General features: G+C 43.2%; 1 protein-coding gene across 1 annotated transcript in view; it reads left to right on the top strand.

Moving 5' to 3' along the window:
* DNAH11 (dynein axonemal heavy chain 11) overlaps window positions 1–13,805 on the top strand; it is a 4,227,155-nt gene that overhangs the window by 3,131,759 nt on the left and 1,081,591 nt on the right. The window contains exon 62 of the mRNA XM_069648254.1: window positions 3,276–3,410. Within this exon, the coding sequence (XP_069504355.1) occupies window positions 3,276–3,410 (135 nt within the window). The remainder of the gene's footprint in view (window positions 1–3,275; window positions 3,411–13,805) is intronic.

Genomic DNA, 13,805 nt, shown 5'->3' with positions numbered 1-13,805 from the left:
AATGAATACAATCTCATGACATCTAAGATATAAGATGGCTTCTATTTATAAATAAACAGAATCAAATAACCTCAAGGCAGCTTTACAACTTTATCAGGCGCTTGCTTTACATGTATGGTGCTCAAGCAGGTGTAGGCAACCTGTGGCTCCTCATATGTTTTGACCTGTATCCCAGATGATCCCTCCCCACTGGCTAACACAGATGGGAGTTATAAGACATGACAAATGGATAGATGCAGGTCGCTAGAACCAACCTCCTGGGACTTGGAAATAAAAGTGTTCACGGTTCTCATTTCATAAAGACCGATATGCTGAAAGACACCAAAGGGTGTATATATCGCATTATCTTGTACACTCAGGGAAGAAAAATACAGAATATGTAGCAAGAAGGGCAACAAGCGAGATAAACACAAATGATGGGAGGAGTGGATTAAAAATAGTACATGAAGGGGTATTACTGCTTCTCACCATCGGTTAGCACTTGTTATAGTTTTGGTTCACATAATTGCTTCTGTGGGGAACAGTCTTTGTCTAAATATCATCTTTGGCTTAGTGGAAATGGTGGCATGGGATGGCAGCAGCATTACTTATAATACAATTCTTTACACCCGTTCATAGTCCCTCTTTTTCATGAGAAGCGACTGCAATGCACATATCATGAATTTTGCATTAGATCAATGAATATTGTAGCTATCGCTGGAACGGTGTGGCAGAAATCGAACAAGTTCATGGAAGAAGCTAATGCCCTAAAATGGCAAATTACGTGTCCACTTCCTAGCTGCGCTGTGTGGTTAAGTCTTTGCGGATCACTTCCTGTCTCAAACCATAGCACAGTCCACTAGAGGAGCAGCATCTCTCTCATTCAAGCACGGTTTGCAGGGCCGGTTGTGAAAGCTTAGGCATGGTGTCCATTTCAAAAGGAGTACATTACGGTGGTTTCCTAGCCCCCACCTCTCCAGCCATTTATGACTAGGTGACACATCTTTGGTGAGTATGCTCCCAGTCTTGAGGGTGAGGAAATATAAATGTGTTTCTTGGGGAAACAGCTTCATGCAGCTGTTTTTGACATTCCACAACTATGGAGCATTTCGAGCCTTATTATTGAATAGAAAGCCCAAGATCATGTTCCTTTGAACACTACACAAGCTGTCAGTGGGATGGAGTTGAATATCAGAAGGGCCTTTTCATGGGCGTAATTTTAGGGGTGGACGGGGGTGTTTGTCGCCCCCAACTTTCAGGGCACACCATTTTGTCACCATTCATTTGACTGGGGCACCTTTTCTTCAGAGGTCATGTCCCCCCCCAACATTTTCAGCAAAGTTACTCCACTGGGCCTTTCATTATCTGGGGGTCCGTTTTGCAGCTTCTGATTGAAAGTGCAAAGATGCACTACGTTCATACTGAGGCTGCAGTAAAGATGTTTGTGTGTGGTCACGAACCCCTGCTATCACAGATTATGATACGCAAAACATGCACCTTGATATAAATAATTTTAACCCATTCGCCCTCTATTGCAATAGAGCACTGCAATTCTCTGCACTGATAAAGCTGTCTTGAGTATTGAGAAATTAAAATGCTTGGAACCGCTATGTGTACATTTATTGCACAGAAAGATTTGATGCCGTTTTTGTCCAGTTTTAAAATCACCCAAAATTCAGATTTGGATACTGTTATTGTACAACCTGAAAATATTATGTTTAGATAGTAAAACATCTTTCCAAGTCCCATAGATCTCTTAATTGAATGGTGGTTAAAGAGAGAAGAGACTAACATAAAAACCAACAGTAGATATGTGTTTCTCATAGAAAAAAGGGATTTTTAGTTTAAACTGCATGGGGTGAAGAGAGGCAATGTATGGAATGGAGGCCTGAGACAGCCACCTTGTCTACAGAAGCATACATCTGACAGCAACCAAGACACATAATGGTACCCACTGAAAACATTTCACACTTCTAGAAGTGTGAAGAAATGCTTGTTACGAAGGCCCAAGATATTCACACATAACTGTTGCAAGTAGTATTTTTTTCAGAATTAGACACATGCACTCTTGAAGTGGGACTGAGTGAAATGAAGGATTCAAAAACTGAAATGGGAGCAGTGTATGTTCTTTCACATCTCCCTCACACAGAAGATGAGGAAGAGTTTTTCAACATCTGTGCATTGTTAGGACTGTGTAGCCTTATGGAAAGCCCTGTAACAAGGGTTAAACATCCCTTACTGCTAGGAGTGTGGCCCATGGAATTAAAGTAAACAAGTGGATGAGAGCTATAACCCGAGACTGCATTGTGGTTTATAGATCATGGAGGTAACAAGTACCTCCTCAAAAGGAATGCCCCATCAGTGTATTGTTTGACCCATCCTCGCACTGTCGAGGGAGAACGATCTGAAGAAGGCAATCATATATATTTTATAGACACACCCTTAGGTCCTATATGCCACATAATCATGATTGTTCTGCTGGCAGAAGAATCGTCATGATTAAAGCAATACTCACCTCCTTTTGCTGGATTAATGGCTGGTAACAGCCCAGGGCAAAAGTTCGTTAATGCCTTCCAGGGCTTGTTGCCATTACTGGACTGTGAATCGGCAGGGGGGTGGCTATTGCAATTAGCAACTGCAATTAAATCATTAACTCTCTCAATACTGCTATGAAATAACATTACCAGGCCCTTCACAGAACACAGTTGTATGTTACCTCTTGATAGAGCTAGCTCAAAGAGATCCCAAGGGATGTGTTTTTGGAGGATGGGTCAGGTAGTGGGGTAGAATGGCCAGAGGCCCGGGTCTGGCATGACCAAGGGTGGTCAATGGGTCGGTAAATAATCACATAACACCCACAAGCCTTTGTGTATCGCTCCTATCTTCATTTCCAATGACAATAGTTTATACTTCTTATAGGCAGCATTTCCACGTGACAGCCAAAACCAAAAATGAACATGTTAGATTATTGCTCCTTTTTGAAATCACTCGAATGAACCAATGAGGGCCAAGAAGCAACCCTCAGTTATAGAATAACCAAGCAGTCGTTATTACATTTCTATTGTGCCTTATAATTACATAACAGCATTGTAATGTTATCATGTTCCCTCCTATCCCCGAAGCCATCCCTTTCTAATGACATTAGTAACAAAGTGGTCTTAGAATACTTTACTGTGGATTCCGATATATAAAGCTTGTTTACGCACTGACTTTGCTGCTCTAGCGTTCATGCAGTGGTAGAGTCATGTTACAGCATCCATGCTTCAGCTGACCTCGTTCTTCCTTCCTCTGGGCAGGATCTGGATAGTCACTTGTGCCAGCTCACATCTTCCTATGAAAAAGCAATAGCCGCCAAAGTCCGCTGCCAAGAAGATGTGCATCAAACCAACCGCACAATACAACTGGCGAACAGACTCGTCGAGGGACTCGAGGCAAGTATTGTTTCCCCAATGCTTGCTACAATTGCTCTACAAACTGCAACTACCACTAACCCTGATATGCTTCAGGCGCTAAACTCTCTCTTCCTGCATTCACTTTTCTGCACATGTATTGCGCTGCTACGCAGACATTATTTGCTGTTTTCTGATCCTTACGGGCTATTGACCTAGAACGAGGTACAATATACTTTTTCAGAAGCCGTAATCTGACTTATCCGGTAAGAGTGTGGCTGTGCAAAAATCGAAAGGAATAGCGGAAGTGGCATTACACATGCTTTGACGTCTCATAGCACCACAAGAATTGACATCACATCACTTTTGACTGTAGTCTATTTAAAACTCGAGCTTGTAGTTTGTTACTAAATATATCACAGGCACACCCACAAACTTTGTGAAAGGCATATTTGTTTTAAACGATCAGGGGTGTTATGGAAAACAATTGCCCTAATGCAAAACAAAACATGTTCTTGCATGAATTTTTGCACCTGGACAATTGTTGCCCTATACCTAGTACTTTGTCATGGTACAAAAAAGGACTTGAAATTTTTATTATTATTATTTTTTTTAAATAGGGAATTTTTCCCTTGTGCTAATTGCACTTGCACCAATGTACATTTTCTGCAGTACCACGCACATTAAATTGCAGGGTTCTACAGGGCATTTTACAGGGATTATAAGCAGCAACATTGAGGCATTGTAATGCATTTTATTAGACTATTTTGTAAAGTGCACATTTCACCATTAGCTGTCGTGTCGCTTGGAGGCGCCGCCAAGGCCCTACATTAGCGGTGACATTAAGGGCTGCCTAGTGGGCAATGGCGGGGCCTTTATTAACTGGCTGGGGAATTTCCGAGGGGGACAAGAGGGCAGCGGCGGAGCATCATTCCTTACCTACATTGGGTGGGTCGCAGTATAAAAGTGGTCCGAGCTGCGTTTGCATTGTCTTTCTCCGGCTGCCCGTGCCCAGAAGAAGTTTGCCCACCCACCCAACCACTTGATATGGCAGTTGTGATGGAGCAATTATCTGTCAATCCATTCTGTTCCAATTATCTTTTGAAGATTGGGGTGTGTAATTGTACTGTGTGTTAATTTAGTGTCGCATTTTGACTCTGTTGACTGGGACCTACGCAATGGATTGTGAAAATGTTCGGACCATGACCAAATGTTGAACTAGATGAACTATGATTTTGCTACAAGGGTTGTGGGTTGAGGGTTCCACCCTCGTCCAATAGGCCAAGCAGGCAGGGACTGTGGAGATCGGCACTCGGGTTGCCCATTGGGTGGAAATGTAGCCCATGCTTGGGCATCGGACTGTCCAGCTGGACATTGACATTTGGATTCTGCAATTAACCCTGCAACAGCTCGTACAGCTAGTAGGCCAAACAGGTCAGCAGGGCTGCTAGAGTCAAGGTCATGGTAACCAATTATGATTGAAGTTAAAACATGCAGGGTTCCATCATTCTTTCTGAGAATTTTCTTCCAGTAAAGTGCAGCCTGTTTGCCTCCAAAAAATGATGTGGTAAATTTTTTATAATACAGTGTGTATTGCATAAAGACATGGTCATTACAAGTGCACCCCTATTAAATCAAATTGATATGATATGATAGGTTATTTATAACACGCTTAATACCGAGACGTTTCTAAGCACTGACCCCAGGATCGAACCTCTGGTACTCTGTGTTGTCTTGCTTCCAAGGCGAGCATGTTGCCCCTGAGCTATTCTACTGAGACAAATTGAGGGATAAGTCACATTAAATCCTAAACAACCAGGTTTTAAGGTTCATTCAGAATTTAAGGAGGTTGCATATAGATCGCTGCTAAAGAGACAGTGGGCCTCATTACGACCCTGGCGGAACGGTTAAACGGCGCCGTAAAAGGCTGCGGCGCCGTTCAACCCGTTCCGCCACATTACGAGGTCCCCTCGCGGGACACGTTAAGCACGCCTGGGAAAACCAGGCGTGCATACCGGGTCCCGCGAGGGGAAGAGGGAGCAAACAACGGGCCATCTCGTAATGGCCCGTTGTTTACTCCCTCTCCCATTCCCATTCAGCCCTATGGGGGCTGAAATGGGAATCGGGATGAACCGTGTCCGTGTCGTCGAGTGAGGAATTACCGGGCCATCCGAACTGGAATGGTTCGGTAAGTCCTCATTCCGAGGACATGGACACAGATGCGGTTTTGCCGGCAGCCATGCCGCAAATAGCGGCATGGCTACCGGCATACCTCGTAATGAGGCCCAGTGCATTCCAATTAAGTGATGCCTAAACAAAAAAGGCCTTCCACCAATATGAATCATTCTAATTATAGGGGAAGTAATTGTAATTGGTTATTTATAACGCGCTTAATACCCAGCGGTTTCTAAGCGCGGACCAGGGGAATCAAACTTGTGTTGCTATGCATCGTCTTTCTTCCAAGGTGGGCGCGTTGCCCCTGAGCTATCCTCCCGAGACAAGGGAGGAAGCAAACTGACAGTGGTCGGAGGTCTCTCCCCGGGTTGGTAAAGCAGTAGTCTATGTGTGAGGATGCTAACTTTGTTACCACGGATGGCCTTGAGAGACATAATGCTTATTTCTTTTACACGTAACCAGTAAAGAGGGGCCAAGCCAGGTGTAATATGCTCAGAGTTTCTGATTTTCAGAATGTGCCAGCTGCTGCATTTTGTACTCTATGTAGGTGCATCAGGTGCCTGTCCAGGAGTCCCAGGCATATACTACTTCCAAAGGGGAGACTTGAGGAAACAAATGCATTTCTGGCCATAAATGTATGTGAAAAAGATAGAAATGGGAGTAGTTGTTTAGCTTTACATAGCTGGAAAAAGAAAACAAATTGCCACAATTGAAACCTTGGTGCTCAATGTTAAATTGGAGTCAATGATCAATCCAAGACTTCTCACCATTGTGAATGGATGGTGACACTCTCCAAGCAATTCTGTGCGAAGGTAGTAGCATTAGTAAGTCCACAAGGATTGCTTGTAGCTAATGGCAGTTAATAATTCCATCCTGATTTTGTGAGATCTGGCAACCTCATTGGTTACAATTGAGGTCTTACCTCATTGTACCACTTACAATTGTGCCGATATCACTCCCCATGCTGACACTCGTTGCTGCCACCGCTTACCTTTTACCTTTTCCACTTTGCATCAACTACCTTCTCGTGTTTGTTTTATGGTGAGTATACATTTTTACACCCTCTTGTTTAACACCCGCTAGCACACAATCCCACCACAAAATTCTGGGACAAAAAACAGACTGTATTTGTAGTTAAAACTCTTATTTTATTTAATAAAAAATGTAAAGCAAAGGTGGTCCCCTGAATGTCTGCTGTGGAAGTCTTCTTAGTATCATACCACACACATGCAGTTTGTCTACTGAAGAAAAATAATCTGCCTGCCATTATCTCACTAATAAGAAAGAAATACACCACGTTCATTGCTATAGGTCAACTCTATGTATGCATGTCCTTTTGTGTTTATGGTGAAGTTAACAATTCCTGCGCAGTAGTCCAATTCCTGGTTTATCCCTGAGACACTGTTCATAGTTGTCAGGGTTGTTAGTGGCTTTTCTGTGCAAGATGAGCATTTGTAAACATAGCTGTTCTGAGGCATTTAAGTAAATATTGTCCACAATTGGTGTTAATTAGAATACAAGATTGATTGCTACATTTGCATAGAAATTTACTCAAGTAGTTTTTCTGATTTTAAAAAGACCAGAGAATTTTGTCTCTGTTTGGTTTGAAGGTCTGCAATTGTTTTTTTTCTTTTTTTACTGGGATTATGGGGCGATCTGCTATGGTTTCTGTTTGTACTAGTTGTCTTTTGAAATGTTTTCTTTTTTGAGGTACAGGGTACATATCCATATGCGGAGTGTACGCTGCATCCAGCCTGTTGTATTATAGGATTCTAGGAAAGTTAGCGCTGACTTTGTTTGCATCAATGTTAACTAAGAAAAGAAATTTGAGTATACAGAGAGTCCAAAGTGCTACATAACTCATACCTTCTTTGAAGTATGTGCTGCCAATGTCTACAATTGTGTGGTCGAGGGTTAGACCTTGTGACTTGTGAATAGTAACAGCATAAGCAAGAGGCAAAGAGAATTGTTCTCTGCGTACATACATATCTTTGAAAAGAAAGAAACGTGCTGTGGTGCAGGGTATTTTTTAGTTTGTTCAAATTTGGCAAAACTGATGATGATAAACTGGATATTATTTTAATTTGCATATGTTTGAAAGCCAACAACTGTTCCAAATCCTCCATTGACTAAACATTGTTCTACATCAAGGTTGTTGTTTTGGTACTACTCTGCAGTTTAGGCAAAGAGTTAATTGTTTTTCCAATCCAGATTTGTTTGAGATAGATTTGTCTAGGTGACTTATTAGTGCCGTTGCTTGTTGACACATAGGGAGTGTCATGCTGTGCACTTCTAGTTCATCTGTGCAGCTGATGTGGACAATGGGTTGCATCTCTTTTTTGAGCATTGTTTTGTTGAATTGTTTACAGTTTGCAATACAGCTCATCTATTAGTCTACTTTTCAAGGATGACTTTGCATCTTCAGTACTAATGCTTTTTAAAATGTGAGTATATGTTAGATATGCAGAATGACGCATGTTTTGTGCAGGTTCCTTGTATTGAAAATTACACCACAGATTGACATTGCCTATGCTGCCGAGTGTATTATGGTATTCTTTGTAGCCTAATGGTTTAAATTGTAAAATAAATTGCCTTGTCACTGGTGTTAATTGTAGCAAGTCTCCAAAAACAATAACAAGTTTTCCTCCAAACAGTTCTTCATATCCAGTTTTTTAGGTCTTCCTGCATTCTTAGATAAATTAAAGCAAGCATTAGGTTGGAAACCATGCTTACTTCATCTACTAGGAGGACTTTCATTTGTTGTAGAATTCAACGTACTTTATTTGCATCTTCTGCTGACAATTTGTAATATTCTAATTTGTTTTGGTGTTCTTCTAGGAGGAGGACTGGTTGGTGAAAAAGGAACACCTGCTTTGTTGAAAGCAGTGTGACAAATAGAGCATATTTGTCCCTTCTCCCCACGTGGGAGCCTCCCCTTTGAGGCTAGCTAAGAGAGCCTGTTCAACAAGACCCTCACTGGCAGAGACTCCAATTTAGGGGACAACGACTCATGTTCCTGTGAGGAACTTCATAGGCTACACACCACAGAAGCATATATGGGATCAACTGGACACGTAAAGAGGGAGGATTATGGAAACAATTTCTGAACCTAACAACTTCTTTACCAATGTCCAGGTTAAGATATGAATTGGGTCTCCAATCACTGCACTCTCAAGCCGCATGGAAAAGGATCTCCTTGTTTAGATCAATTGTGGTATCGCAAAAAATATTCTTTACGTTGACATAAAAATATCCATGAGTAATAACATTAATACATTTTTGAATGAATTAAGGCATGACGCATTAGATCAGTTACCAAATAGCTGTATGTCTTAGAAGGACTTGATCAAAAATCCAGTGATGGTAGCTGTGAATGATTGGATTGTAACTAGGGCTTTGTTCATAAATATGACAAGCTTTCAGATTCTCAAGCGTTTGGACAAACCCCTGGGTTATTTGCCTTTTTATCTCAGAAGGTTTCCTAATCATTCTTGGCGTCTAAATTTTCAGAGATTTCTTATGAATTTCATAGTTACCAGGGAGATACTGAGAATACAGAATAAGGGGTTAAACACGGAAAGGGTTTGTAATCTGTGTGATCTCCAGGGGGGAACAAAATGTGAAACATCTGTTAATGGTATGCCTGGGTACAAGTAAATACAGGATGGATTGTTTCTCACAATTTGTGCATAACATTGATTGGTTATCCACCAATGAATTTTGGGATCGTCTCTGGGAGGGGAAAGCGACTTTCCTGACATTGGAGGTGCTGAGATTCCTAAAAGATATTGAACCTCTTATCTCATCATGAGTGGGTATGGCCTTGGGGAATACATATGTTTTGTCCAGGTTAATGAATCTGTTTGACATCAATGGGACTGAGATATATCCTGTGTGCTGCTTTGGAATACAGTTGGATTAAATTATGATTGTGGGATTATTGGAGAATATGTTTTTGTTTTCCTTTTTGATTATTTAAGTATGTCATGTTATGTCTAATTATTTCAACTGTTTTAATAATTGCATTTTCGATGTATTTTATTAAGACTGCAGTAACTTGTACATTTTTTGTGAAAAGTCAAATTTTGACTGATGCACAATAAAAGAAAAGAAATATATGGGACTACCTTTTTTGAAGGGAATGCTGAAACAAACCAATTTGGAAAAGGAAAAGAAGATTTCTCTGTCTCTGAAATGAGTGGAGTAGCAGCAGAAAGAGACTGTTGTACGCAGGGGAACCCCACTGACGTGATCACACCTGTGAGAGGTGGAGCAGATACTAGCCATGGACCACACAACCTTTGAGGAGTTAAGAATGCCAGTGTGAGACGCTGGAGGCCCGGCTCATACAACAATGGGGAGACCATTGTGAAGCAGGAGACTGGAATCCTGTGGTGGTGGTGTGGCCAAAACCAGATTGTGGTTGGCAGGAAACACATCGAAGCATGCCGATACCATCACAGCGGGGAGCGTGATCAGCTCCCTATCACCAGCACACGCATGCAGCAACAGCTAGAAAGGAAGCAAAGAACGGGAAGCCAGCAAACCTGACGCACGAGAAGCCAGATACCGAAGAGGACTGCCTGAGCAATGTTCCCTTGCATTAACAGAGGTATCAGGGAGAATGGGAAAAGTGGTAGGCCCCCAGGGCAAGATTATTTGAAGAGAGAAACTCATCCCAGTAATAAGAGCAAGATATTCACTAACAAACTGTTTAACCGGAAGTGTTGAACACAGATAGAGAGACTAACGAGCAACCCTTTAAGGAAAATAGTTAAAGACTGGAAACAATTACCATGGAAGGAAGGGAAATTACCCTACACATTTAAAGGTAAAGAGTGGAGAAATCCTGGTATAATATAGTGTAATGAGGTATGTGAGAACAAGATAAATAGACAGTTACATCCACTCATCCACTCCCACCCACCCAGCCTAGGAGCAGGAGCTCCAGGTCACGGATCCGCCTCTGCTGGAGCAGCGGGTCCCCCAGCATGAAGTCCATGCCACCCCTGAAGCATGTAGGTAAGCGCTGACATCGGATGCGCTCCTCACGAAAATCGTTCGTTTTTTCACCTCTTTATTATCAGCTGTTGGATCGTTGCAAACGGAATGCGGAACAGCCTGCCCCACCGTCTTTTATGCTGAGAAATTCTGCCACAGCACCTTAACGCCAGTCTGGTACACGAGGTACCAAGGTGCTCCAAGATGGCCGCCTGCACTCCTTTGTGTGCCTCCAGTGCCTAACTAGAACCAGGCACTGCATCCTGATAGGCTGCCGAGCTCTTTTTCCCTCTGATTGGGCACCGGCAGGCGAAGCCGGCCCACCTCTTCCAAGGCCCACAGAAACAAGGCTAGTGCCTGTTTCATGCCTGTTACGTGCCCGTGTCTGCCGTCTGCCAGACCCCCTGCACGTCTCGATCTGCCTCCACATAAGGTAACCTGCAAACTGCTCCACTATCATCAATAAGCGTGCGCATGCACCTACTTATAGAGACTATATGCCCATTCATAATTTGGTCACACTCTGCTAACACTCGGACTGATGATTCTCGACCAAAACCGCTCAGCATTATACTGTCTGATAACCGAATGCCACTAAATGTTCACTCACTGTGCACACACTTACTCAACTGCTTCATCTCATTTGCAAATAGGCGTTTACATGTTGTAAGCAGCACATGTGCTTTTACAGCACTGGATTAGTATGCGAGTAGGAAGCCCGCACCTCGCCCACGAGAGCCGGAGCTTCACTCACTACATCACTGCACAGCCCGCTTACAGTACTTCATACCTGTTGATAATAGCTTAGTTTCATTATTTACTACCCAAGCATTATGTCTGCCCATAACATACATTAGATATGCCCTGTGTATCGCATCTCGCCTATGTGTGTTACTGTATTAACTAGCCTAAAGTGCCTCGCGCCACAACTGCATTTAGCCTATGTGTGTTTTTACACTTTACTAGCCTAGCTACGCCTTGCGCCACAATTGCATTTAGCCTATGTGTGTTTTTACACTTTACTAGCCTAGTTGGGCCTCGCGCCACAATTGCATTTAGCCTATGTGTGTTTTTACACTTTACTAGCCTAGCTGGGCCTCGCGCCATAATTGCATTTAGCCTATGTGTGTTTTTACACTTTACTAGCCTAGTTGGGCCTCGCGCCACAATTGCTTTAGCCTATTTGCGTTTTTACACTTTACTAGCCTAGCTGGGCCTCGCGCCATAATTGCATTTAGCCTATGTGTGTTTTTACACTTTACTAGCCTAGTTGGGCCTCGCGCCACAATTGCATTTAGCCTATGTGTGTTTTTACACTTTACTAGCCTAGTTGGGCCTCGCGCCACAATTGCATTTAGCCTATGTGTGTTTTTACACTTTACTAGCCTAGTTGGGCCTCGCGCCACAATTGCATTTAGCCTATGTGTGCTTTCACATTTGACCAGTCTAGTTGGGCCTCGCGCCACAATTGCACTTGTGTTTTTCTTGCATTGCTTAGCTTAGAAGGGTTCCAACCATAACTAGCATCTGCTAGGCTTAGCACTGAAGCTCCCTCTACACACATTAAACCTACCACTTAGATGCCAGCACGACCTCCAGTATAGTCTTACAATGACTTCTGCCTATCTGACTATATTAAGCTGCTAAGCTGCAACTATGCTGATTCTAACCTCATTTGCTGAAATTGCATTCAGACTGCCTGCAAATCTGTTCTGCATAGAACTGCACTTGAATTACTGCATTTTCATCTTGTGTGAATATGCTGATCCTAATGTCACCTGCTAAGTGGCACCAGATTGCCTGATTGACTTCCAACTGTATATCCATGCACTCCAGCCAATTTGCCTCATCTTGAATCCAGCAGCCTATCCATGCTTTCTAGACAAACTGCCATACCTCGAAGCTAGTACTCAGGTACTGTGGCCAATCTATGCGGCCTTAATCTAGGCGTCATTCATATTTTAGCCAACTTACACCACCTCCACCTAGTTGCCGACCCAGGCACTGCAGCTATCCTGCCATATCTGTCCTACCTCCCAGGTTTTATTCAACGTATTATCAGTAACTCTGCCCTACACTTCTAACCCAGGCCGTCCCCGCCATCACAGCCCTATCAACTACCCTTATCTAGGGGCTACATAGACCATCCCAACCACGTGTGGCCACCTTAATTCAGGTATTATTTAGCGCTTCATAACACTCTCGACCCCACCATTTAGCATGAGTCTACTCACCTCTATCTTGCTTGCTTACTTCCTGATCTGCCTCAATACCACATTTCCGACCAAGATGGCTCCACACCTACCCAACATGCCAGCCCTACCTAGGCTTAACAACCAAGTACCGTACCTAGATTTAAACGACTTTCAGGTACTGCTACCTTCCAGTAACCCTCGAACCACTACAGAAAGGAACTTAGGACTTAGAGCTAGACTAGCCAAAATCCATGAACCCCCTGCCCGCTCACTGCCCACTACACAAAACTCTAGAACGTTGCCACCGTGACCAATTACCTCCACACAAACCAGTAACCCACTACAAACCCTTCAGAACCCCCGCAACCAGGGTACCCCTAAACCTACACAAGACAAGCGCCATACTACTACTTCAAAAAACATAGCCACTACTTCTAAAAACATAGTTAGCCCTAATATCAAGGGAGCCTTGATCAATGCCAGGTCGATAGTAGCTCATGCTACAGAAATTGCAGACTTAATCCTCACTGAAGACCTTGACTTCCTCGCCATCACTGAGACTTGGCTACACCCAGCAGCAGGCCCTATGCTTATGTTGGCAGTCCCAGATAACTATTCTATCCTGAGACAAGACCGCCCTAATTCTAGAGGAGGTGGTGTCGCCTTTATCCATAAGTGCAGTCTTACCATGAGACTAGCTACTTCGACCGATGCCCTCTCTTGCGAATCACTAGCAGTCAAAATACCACTCACGAACTCCCAAACTCTTAACATCTACTTGATCTACCGCCCGCCAGGCCCCATTGGCACCTTCGATGAAGACCTTAACTCCATCCTATCCAGCAACCTCAAAAGCTCCACTGAAGTTCTCACCTTAGGAGACTTTAACTTGGGCTACAATGACCTAGAAGACCATCCCGCTAGCACCATAGCTAATACTCTTACTGAATTAGGCTTTGTGCAAAGATGTATGACACCCACGCATACGAAAGGTAGAACACTTGACTGGGTGGCCGACCACAACTTTTAGCGAACATCACAAATATCTCACCCCAAGCCTGGACTG

The sequence above is a fragment of the Ambystoma mexicanum genome, chromosome 2q (assembly GCF_040938575.1).
Source record: "Ambystoma mexicanum isolate Mex_15411 chromosome 2q, UKY_AmexF1_1, whole genome shotgun sequence".
Taxonomy (NCBI): Eukaryota; Metazoa; Chordata; class Amphibia; order Caudata; family Ambystomatidae; genus Ambystoma; species Ambystoma mexicanum.
Note: the sequence above shows the minus strand (reverse complement) of the source record. Positions and strands in the feature narration are given on the sequence as shown.